The 10683-nt window shown below is 34.1% G+C and overlaps 3 protein-coding genes and 1 non-coding gene across 4 annotated transcripts; 3 read left to right on the top strand and 1 right to left on the bottom strand.

Moving 5' to 3' along the window:
* Positions 1 to 169: 169 nt before the first annotated feature.
* Positions 170 to 2147, top strand: LOC130498026 (probable serine/threonine-protein kinase PIX13). The gene is made up of 6 exons (XM_056991362.1): positions 170 to 197; positions 245 to 379; positions 476 to 609; positions 692 to 814; positions 900 to 1083; positions 1984 to 2147. The coding sequence occupies exons 1-6, from the start codon at positions 170 to 172 to the stop codon at positions 2145 to 2147; spliced, it is 768 nt and encodes a 255-aa protein (XP_056847342.1).
* A 2338-nt stretch (positions 2148 to 4485) lies between these two features.
* Positions 4486 to 4567, bottom strand: TRNAS-UGA (transfer RNA serine (anticodon UGA)). Its single transcript has one exon. It is a non-coding gene; the product is annotated as a tRNA-Ser (tRNA).
* A 768-nt stretch (positions 4568 to 5335) lies between these two features.
* On the top strand, positions 5336 to 6586 carry LOC108851059 (uncharacterized). Its single transcript, XM_056991361.1, has 4 exons — positions 5336 to 5431; positions 5503 to 5547; positions 5624 to 5699; positions 6147 to 6586. Exons 1-4 carry the CDS (start codon positions 5336 to 5338, stop codon positions 6491 to 6493), a joined length of 564 nt encoding a protein of 187 aa, XP_056847341.1. The 3' UTR covers positions 6494 to 6586.
* Positions 6587 to 8021: 1435 nt separating this feature from the next.
* LOC108833599 (cyclin-B2-4) lies at positions 8022 to 10519 on the top strand. Its single transcript, XM_018607007.2, has 10 exons — positions 8022 to 8332; positions 8471 to 8640; positions 8736 to 8795; positions 8884 to 8932; positions 9033 to 9125; positions 9202 to 9330; positions 9405 to 9722; positions 9806 to 9904; positions 9992 to 10170; positions 10263 to 10519. The coding sequence occupies exons 2-10, from the start codon at positions 8489 to 8491 to the stop codon at positions 10396 to 10398; spliced, it is 1215 nt and encodes a 404-aa protein (XP_018462509.1). The 5' UTR covers positions 8022 to 8332; positions 8471 to 8488; the 3' UTR covers positions 10399 to 10519.
* The last annotated feature ends 164 nt before the right edge of the window (positions 10520 to 10683 follow it).

Raw genomic sequence — 10683 nt, 5'->3', positions numbered from 1 at the left:
AAAACTTATTAAGATATGGAAACAATAAACAAAAAAAGAAGTAAACCTTGACCTGGTTTTCGACAAGATATAATAAACAAATATCAGTATGAATATGTACGAGCTTTGACCATTGACCTTTCAAATATGTTAAATACTGAACAAAATAATATATTTCAGTTTTTTCATAATGACTATCACTAATTTTCTTGAACGCAGTCATATGGGACGTAACTGTTAACGTGTGTATATTGCAAAATTGCAGTGCGAAGTGAGATTTTTAGGGAAGTTTCATCATCCAAATCTGGTCAAGCTATTGGGTTATTGCTGGAAGAGAATCAGTTCCTCTTGGTGTACGAGTATTTGCCTAAAGGAAGCCTTGAAAATCACCTCTTCTCAAGTACAATATCACTCACGCATTAATCACTTCATCTTACAAATCATCTTTCTTTTCTTTATATAGTATACTTATGATGTTTATGTAATGTTATTGCAGAAGGAGAGGCGTTAACATGGGATACACGTTTGAAAATTGCCATTGAAGCAGCTCAAGGACTTACTTTTTTACATAACTCCGAAAAGAGTGTTATTTACAGAGACTTCAAGGCTTCAAACATTCTTCTTGATTCCGTACGGTGTCATTTCTTGTCATTTCTCTCCCACATTTTCTGTATGCATGTTTTTATTTAACAGTTGTTTCCGTTTCTTACAGAACTTCCACGCCAAGCTTTCTGACTTCGGTCTAGCCAAAAATGGCCCGATTAATGGATTCTCCCACGTGACCACACGTGTCATGGGCACACAAGGTTACGCAGCTCCGAATACATGGCTACAGGTAAATAAAAAACGTACAATTTTGTTTGAAAAACGCATGCTTCTTTTCAATCTTGTAAACGATGTTTTCTTGAATGTTGTTATAGGTCATTTATACGTGCGGAGTGATGTTTACGGGGTTTGGAGTGGTCCTCCTAGAGCTATTAACTGGTCTAAGAGCATTAGACCCAACCCGACCATCTGCGCAACAGAACCTTGTCGAATGGGCTAAACCGGTTCTGACCCAGAAAAAGAAAATCCAGAAAATGATGGACCCACGGCTCGAGCAAAGTATCCAATTATGGCAGTGACCAGACCGCTGCACTAATCTACAGTGTCTCGAGACTGACCCGAAGAACCGACCGCCCATGGACGATGTACTTAGAGAACTGGAAATCGTGAGGACTATCAGAGTCGAACCAAAAGTAGAGAGGCGTAAACGTAGCGGTGGGTGATTCAGATCATAATAACCGTGTTAATGGATATGGTTCACCGCACGTCCGTAGAACTGGCCGCACCGGATAGTCAAAGAGAGTGGCTATGGATAGGAGTCATACTCGCAAAGCTTTATTTTTTACAATAAAACGATTCTTTTTTTCTGTAGTGTTTTGTTTACATTTTCAAAATTATTTAAATATAATATGGAGAAAAAGAAAGAAAGAAAACTTATTGAAACATATTCTGTACAATATGACAGTTCTAGTTTTCTCAGGCAAAAAAAAAATCACATTTTGTAAATACAAACTATATGTGATATCTTTGTCTCTTCTCCTTAAATGTCTCTTCTCTATTGTCAAGAAAGGCTTCCACTGATAGAAGAACGTTCTTGTAAGTTGTAAATGATGAGAAGAGAGCTGAAGCAAAAGCTTCATCGTTTGTCCAGGGATAGATCTGCAAACATCTAAACATCCCTCTACATTCATTGTCACATTCAACAAAACCCATTCATTGTCTTCATCTAAGTACTTCAGATCAATATCTGCTCGCATCTTCTATACTAAATCGTTTACATATTTCCCATAACAGATCTTTTAGCCTTACGCAAGTTTCTCATCCTGAACCGCATTTTTTTTTAAAAATTCACAGAGATATCCTGAACCGTATATTTTCCTCCTCATATCTTACCTTAATCCTCAGAAAATCATCTTCTTTGTGATGATGTTAATGGTGGTGACTGCGTTTCCTTACCAGATCTTGAGAGAGAACACATTCGTAGGATCTTCATTGTTTACTTGTCTTTCACTAGAACAGCTAGAGCTGTTACTACTACTCACGAGGAAGCAGGAGACAAGAACGTGGTCTTGTTGGATTGTTGTTGTAATAAAGATGTTGCATCTTGTTGGAAGTTCTCATAGAGGGAGCTTATAGATGATGACCTGAAACACCTTGAACCGAATCAATGACACGTTGGATTTTCTGAAAATGAATGACCAACTCTCTTGATCTTTCTTGATGGTCATCTCTGTATCCCATGCTGTCTACGGATTCTCTTCAATGTCGTTGGACAAACTGAACCAAACTTCATGATCAATAACAATCTATAATGAAAAATCTTTTTAAAAAAGAAATCTATAATGAAATGAAACAAAACCAAGAACTAATATGTAAATGTTTTTACTTACCACCAACACTCTTTGCAGTATCTTTGAGACTCCCTGCAAAGTACTGTCTAAGAAATCTGAAGTTATGTTTCTTTCGGCTTTTCCGCGTTTTCTCTGATGTTCCTGCATCAATGGCTAAGCTAACATTTTTGAACATCACCTTTAGTTTGATGTATTTTTAGATATGTTCTCTATCTTTGGCAATATCTCTCCTCTTTCTATTGAATCTCCCTCTTCTCCTAGTTCTTTCTCAGTGACTGTCCTTAAGCTTCTAGGTACATGGGTCATTATCAAGTCCGGCCCTAGGCTAAATCTCATAAAGCAATAACTTTAGGCACCACAAGTTTCATATATTTCAGGGGCCGCCAAATGTTGATAGAATCACTTTGTCTTAGTGGTTTGGGTGATGCTCATCTTGTTTATGGTGAGAAGTTCGACTCTTCTTCCCTCTGCTATTTGTATTTTCATTTGGAGTTAGTAATAAAGATTTGACTTAAACTCAACGATTTGGTTTCCTTTTCTAACAAACTTAGTTTTTCATAGAGAAAATGACTAAGATAACACTAAACCAAGTTTTTGTCACAAAAATAGCATCAGAAGGAGAAAAATAACCAATTTTTTTTTATTGAATGATAAATATGTATTTATAACATTTGAGTTAATTAATTTAAGATTTAGTGTGTAGAGTTTAAGGGATGAAGTTTAGGAATGTGTTCAAATATTTAAAAACAAAAAATAAGTATTAAAATTTTTAAAACAAAAAGGTGATATTTTGATAATTTATTTTTTGAGTGATATTTTTTGTGACGAAAACTTAAAAAAGTGATATTTGAGAGAATTGTCTTTTTATTTATTACAAAAAACTATATAAAATGATATGTTATTAATAAATTATTTAGTTAAATCCTAACCATTTTAAAAGGAGATATTTTTTTCTTGGTTCTCTCAATCTCCAGTGTATCATTTTTTTCTTTATTTCTTTGTTTTCTTGTAATTCTTTTTGTTTTATTACAAAAATTCTAAAATCTAAAAATAAAGTATCATAAATTATGTTCTGATATTCCGTGAGACATTTCTTAAATGAAATTGGTGCTAATATTAGGTGATTTTATCATATGTATTGATATAATATACAATTTATGTTTTTTTATTGTAGAAATGCTAAATTTAGAACTAATGAATCAATCGAATGGACTGACAAATGGAATAAGAATATACTAGACCTTGATCCGGCCCGACCGGGCGGGTATTTATTTATTTTGTTTATATTAAGTTATGTATTTGTAATATTTAAATAAAATTTAGATTGAAATTAATTTTACAGTTATAGGAAAATTAAAATTAATATTAAAAGTTTAAAAAAATATTCTGAATATAAATTTTAAATTGTCTACCTAAAATAATATAAGGGTGAGTCATAATTTTCTCCAATTCCAAAATCTTAGTATCTCTTAAAATAAATAAATTAAATTTATAAATACATAAAATACATAAAACATCTTTTGAAATATATTTTCTATTAAAATAAATTTGTTAAAGAAAACTAATTTTGCGCTGTTGTTTATTTCTATAGTTTGATCCGTGACCGTATAAATATTTTCTTTCACTTTAAATTTTTTCTTTTATACTAATGGTATGATATACTATATATATATATATATATATATATATATATATATATATATATATATATATATATATATATTAAAATGTATTACGTAATTAATGGAAAGAAGTTATTTACTTGTTTATAGTATTAATATGCATTAAATTTAAGATTTATCATGAATTTGTCGTGGAATCAATTTAAGAAATTATGCATTAAATTACGAAAAGACAAAATCCATTAAAATAGGTTTATTAATTACTTCAATAGCATTAGGTTGTAAATATTTTGTAAGTTTTAGGGTTAATTTTAAAGTGTACTTCTATTTTAATAATAAAGATGCTGACAGAAATATACGGTTATTTCAAATTTGATCAATGATTTTTCAATATCTTTTATGTCTCATATTTTATGACAAACCACAAGAGCAAAACATTATACTAGTATTTTGTTGGAAAAGAAGAAAATTAAAAAAAAAAATCAAATCGTCAACAGCAGGGTTCGAACCTGCGCGGGCGAAGCCCAACAGATTTCAAGTCTGTCTCCTTAACCACTCGGACATATTGACTTTGATGTGAAGTACTCGATATGTAAATTATATCAGCTGCCGATCTATATCTTTATTTGTTCGAAGATTACGGTGGGGATTAGTCATTTAGTTGAAGCTAATCAAATCAACTATATAATGAATCCAACAAAAAAAAAACATATAAATCTTATATATAATGCCTCACTTTCTCTTTTTAGAGAGCATCCACGTCAGACTATTTTTAATGATTGTGGCCCCTCCAGTTTGTTTTGTTTCGGTCGTGATGGTTTAATGTTGTTTCGGTTCTCCATGTTTGTTTTATTTTATAATTATGTCAAACTCTGCGTTTTGTGCTATCTCAATTAGGGCATATTGTTATCGTCGTTCACGTTCAACCTGGCCGTCACAGTTTATCTTCATCTTATCATCTGTAACCTAATGATTTCTCCTCTAATCTCTTTACCTTCCCTTCGGTTCAATGTATTTCTTTTAGTTTCAGCAATAATTAATTTTTCACATTAAACCCAGTAAAGATGTCAACTTCTCCTTTTCCTTCACGTCAAATATATAAATAGAGGAGAGGACACGATTGAGTTGGATCTTGAAGCAGAGTTCTCAAGTTTGGCTCTTGATATTAAAGGGTTTAGTGTGTTCAACTACGACTTTTGCTCTTTCACAAAAGAGTCCATCTGGTACGGTCCCTTCTTCAATGTTCTGTTATACATCGCAGGCGGTTTATGAACTCCTTTCAAGGCAGAGCATCGGTCAAACTTTCCACTTCCCGTATTGGAAATTTCCTCCAGCCAAATGGATAGTTCCAGGCAAAGAAAGTTCGAAAGCGATCTCAAGATTATAAACGATTGTCTTGATGAACTGACTCAAAACGCAAAAGAGACAAGACATGTGTTTCACTATTTGATGCTCTGTTCATTTTACTGTTCAGTTTCTGACTTTGTTATCTCTGTTTCTCCCAGGAAACAGATGTAAAGCTCCAGCAACGTTACTACTCTAATCTCAAGGTTCTGCTATCTTTTATCTCTTGCATCTTTACTAAAGGTTATAAAAATCTTTTGATGTTTTTTCTTCGATTCACAGGATGTAAGTTTTTTACGGTTCTTGGTCGACATGCGCGGTATCGATTCACAGGATGCAAGTCTTTTGTTTGTCAAAGGTAATATACATCATGATTCTTAGAACAATCGAGTCCTTTGCTACTTTTTGTTTGCTGTGTGCCTCATTCTGATATATATTTGAACGAGCTAACTGGTTCTCATGTTATAAAGAGTCTTGCTTTAACTCAAGAACATTCTTATATTTTTCCTCTGTTATGGTTTCTTTTTGTGCACTTCCCTGTCGGAAGGGTCCTCAAGAACAATCATGCTTTTTTTTTTGTGTCAAACACGTGATTTGGATTTTAAAAATTCAATTTTGTATATAAAAATTAGTTTTGTCTCAGAAAAAATGATCTTCACTCCTAAAGATAAAGGATCAATCTCTATGTATGTTTGGTTTTGTGCTTGGTCAACTTTCTCTTCTTGTCTCTGTTTTTTTTTTTCCTGTAGCAATCTGCAATATTTTGTAGTCTAACTAAAACGTTTCGCATTGCACTATTTTGTAGCCTCATCAGAACCTCAGACAAGCTCACGGAGTTTCACCAGAGCTTTGGCATTAGCCTTTAACGAGTGGCTACTCATACTCATGCTCCTCATAAACTCCATCTTCTCCTACGTGATCACAAGATTCGCATATCACTCTGAGCTCCAATCTCCATGTCTGATGTGCTCTCAACAACAAATCCCCCAAGCAATAGGATTACTTCCATTTTGGGTTAAGAGTCTTGTGTTTGATAAAGAAGATGCTGTAAAGAATATAAAGATTATACCATGTTACATTTTTGGAATTTGGACTATAAATATTAAAATCTTAAATATTATAATCAACCCAATCGCCCGAGTTGAGTCCTAAATTTCTGTTTTAGTTAATAAATAATTTTTTGTTTTATGCAAATCTGTAATTTTTCCTTTAAACACGTTATATATACTTTTGACCTTAAACTTTTTTTTGTGGATTCTATTAATATATATGTTTGTAAATTCGAGAAGAATCAAACATATAACCATAACATCCTAAACTTGAAAATCCAATCTTCTCCTTAAATTCATTATCTATTTAGTTAACTATCTCCTGCTTTGTAACAAGACTATTATTTCCTTTGTGGGATGGTGTTATGGTAAGAACAAATCATAGTAGACTTTGCAATTTTTACCATTTGGTGGAAGGCCAAGGAAATGTATTGGAGACCAGTTTGCACTAATAGAGTTGACTGTTGCACTAGCTATGTTGTTGTAGAAATTTGACGTGGAACTGCGTGGACCGCTACAGTCTGTAAACTCTTGAGCGGCGCTATGATCCATGTCAAAAATGAAATGTGGTGTAAGCTTAAGAGAAGACCATTGTGTTTTGTGTTGGTAAAATAGTGAAACTTGAAACTTATAAGCGAGGGAATCGATGTATTATTTTCATACAATCGCATATTTAAATCTGTAAATTCAAAATCAAAAGTAACCTTATAACCCAAAATAAAAACAGTTGACTAGAGGTTCCTAGCAGAATTCTTTAAAATAAGTTTTTAATGAAATGATTTGAATACTCTAGATTTATAGGTAGGACTGGAAATGTCAAAATACTCAAAAACTTGTAGGACAATGAATGAAGAAGAGGACAATGATCTAACTCCTTCTTTACACTTTCAATTAGTAAGCCAAATTGAAAATCAGAAAAATACTAAATAAGAAAACCCAAGAAGTTGGAAATGTGAGTTACAATTAAACTGAAATTACAATAAGGCTGAGTCTTACTCATAATCTAATCAACTATAAATAAAGACAAATGATTCAAACAACAAGCTACCATATATTAAAACTAAAACCACCTAACTTGTCTTTCCCCATTTGTGGATCCATCGCAGCAACAGATAAAGACCTTCCAGAATATGCATCACGATCCATTTGAGTAATTGTTTCAAAAATCTGTGCAATTTCGCTCATTTCTTACTGCAATTCCATCACTGCATGTAAAGATCTTTACTTGACGTATGAGGAACCATTTGTCTCTAAAGATCTGGACTTCTCACCGATTATTAGGAAATAACATGAATCATTGTCAACGACTCCGCGCTTGCGCGGGGCTTCGCCCCTAGTTATTTGAATTCCTGAGAGCATTTATCAGACCAGAGGCAAGAACCCGAATCTGCCCAGATAGTAGTGACCTCTCATCATAATTGATGTTTAAAAGATTGTCAATTCTAAGGTATGGGATTTTAAATATAACGATAACTATGAATTTAGTTAAATCATAATTAGCTGATAATAAAACTAAATAAACGAGGATATTTAATACCGTTTTCATTACAAGGCGGTTGGTAATGGTGGTCGGTGGTAAATATAAGGAAGAAAATAATACAAGGGAGAATTTGAAATGGTGTAAAGAAAATAAAGCCGTTGGGTTATCCAGGATTCCAAAAGAAGGCGATCGGGGTTTTGATTGGATCCAACGGCCGAGATTAACTAGCCGTTCATTTCAGAAAAAGGAAAAAAAGAATCATCATCCTTTTGTGTAGCGGACATACATCCGCTCTTCGCGTCCTTCAAATCTTTCGCTAATAACTCTACAAATCTTTGATAAAGAGAGAGGGGAAGTCTCGACAGAGTTACGAATCGGTTTTGCTGTTATGGGATTGTGCTGCTGACAGAGACATACAGAAAGAAACAGAGAGAGAGAGCGATCGTCGAAAGGCAACAAAAGGTGAAGAATTTAATGTTGATTTCATCTGGGTTTTAGGCTCTTTCTTCAAATTGCATTCAAAGCCACAATCTTTAATTGTTTAGATATTTTTGACATGTTTTTCTTTTATTATTGTTAACAATATGATTCTGTGATCAGAATACTTGGGGAATAAAGATGGTTGGATCAGAGGAGAACAAAGACAGAGTTGTTGGACCCATGAATCCGAGGATTGGGCAGACACGAAGAGCACTCAGTAACATAAACAATAACATCATCCGAGATCCTCTTTATCCTTGTGTTGCTGTCAACAAGAGACCATTCTCCCAGTAATTAATTAACTAACTTCTTCCTCCAATACTTTAAAAAAGTTTTGTATATAAGAGTCCTAAAGACCCAATCTCTTTTTCTTTGTCTGACTCAGGAGAAATGGGACATGCCACAAGAAGATTCCACCTGTTCCTGTCCATCGACCCATCACAAGGTCAGTTATTTCATCCACTATTCAATGTCACCATTTTGTATGATGATAGAGTTTTGTTTAGGAGCTTACTCTTGATTTTGGTTTTCAGGAAGTTTGCTGCTCAATTAGCTGAGAACAAACCCCAAATACATAAACAGGTTACACCTTCTTTTTTTTATATATAGACAAACCGTTAGGATTTTTGGTAATCTTAAAACACATGTCTTCAGTTTTACTGACATATATCTTTGTGGTTAGGAGGAAACCAAGAAATCAGACGAAGATGGAGACTTCCACGAGCCAATGTTTGTTCAACACACTGAATCCATGCTTGATGAAATTGACAGAATGGTACTAACAACACTAAAACATGTCACAACCACCCTCCTTCTTTGATTATGACTACGACTCCTCATTCTTTGTGCAGGAGGGTATTGAAATGGAAGATTCCGCTGAAGAAGAGACCGTGATGGATATAGATAGCTCTGACAAGAACAATTCTCTAGCTGTAGTCGAATACATCAATGACTTATATGACTTCTACAAGAACAATGAGGTAATAACTTTTGTACCCCTCCTATCAATCAAGACATCAGTTGATTGATTGAAACCATTCAATTATTCTTACAGTGTCGTAGCTGCGTCCCGCCTAACTACATGGAGATTCAACCTGACATTAACGAGAGGATGAGAGCCATCCTTGTTGATTGGTTGATTGAGGTGCATTACAAGTTTGAGCTGATGGAAGAGACGCTTTACCTCACAATCAACCTCATCGACAGGTTTCTTGCGGTTGTTACTCACCATGTCCCAAGGAAAAAGCTTCAGCTTGTCGGTGTCACAGCTTTGTTGCTCGCTTGCAAATACGAAGAAGTCTCGGTCCCTGTTGTTGACGATCTCATCGTCATCTCTGACAAGGCTTACACTAGAAGAGAAGTTCTTGACATGGTAAAAACAATCTTTCTTCACTTAGATATCATCATAAACCATGGAATGCTCTCTCTGATGGGTTTGTTTTTACTTACTTGCAGGAGAAGTTAATGGCGAATACCTTGCAGTTCAATTTCTGTTTGCCAACTCCTTATGTGTTCATGAGGAGGTTTCTCAAAGCTGCACAATCTGATAAAAAGGTTTGTGTTTTAACTTTGATTGATTCATATATTCTCACTTGGTAGGTAATATAGAGGAGAATCAAATGTGAGTTTTGTTACTTTAAGGTTGAGCTTCTATCGTTCTTCATCATTGAGCTTTGCTTAGTTGAGTACGAGATGCTTCAGTACGTTCCTTCTCAGTTAGCTGCTTCAGCGATCTACACTGCTCAGTCCACGCTTAAAGGATTTGAGGAGTGGAGCAAGACCTGCGAGTTCTACACAGGCTACACTGAAGAAAAGCTTTTGTAAGCAGTCACCACATTTAAAGAATAGTTTTACTAATAGAGTTTGATAGGTTCTGAGATTGGTTTTTTTCTTTTTTTGATGGAACATACAGGGACTGTTCGAGAAAGATGGTTGGCTTGCATCACAAGGCAGGGACAGGGAAGCTAACAGGTGTTTACAGGAAATACAACACATCCAAGTTTGGTTATGCTGCAAGAACTGAGCCAGCTGGGTTTCTTCTCCTGTAAACCCGAAGGTTTTATTAGGTCATACTATAATGACTTGACCAGCTGCATAAGCTTGGGTGACACTCGTTTGTAAATCAGAATATTTTCTTTAATATTGATTGATAGCAACTCTCTCACTCAAGCTTTCCTTCTTCATTGTGAAACCTAATCAATTAACATCTTCAAATTTAATTACGTAATTTTTAGTAAAAATTGAGAAACTTATTTTAAGGTTTTTATGTAAGAGATTTTAGAATATATATCTTTATCAAGCTTTTAAAAGATTTACTAATTAAATATTAATAT

This window comes from Raphanus sativus, chromosome 7 (genome assembly GCF_000801105.2).
Source record: "Raphanus sativus cultivar WK10039 chromosome 7, ASM80110v3, whole genome shotgun sequence".
Taxonomy (NCBI): Eukaryota; Viridiplantae; Streptophyta; class Magnoliopsida; order Brassicales; family Brassicaceae; genus Raphanus; species Raphanus sativus.
The sequence above is the reverse complement of the archived record's forward strand: the minus strand, read 5'-3'. Positions and strand labels throughout refer to the sequence as shown.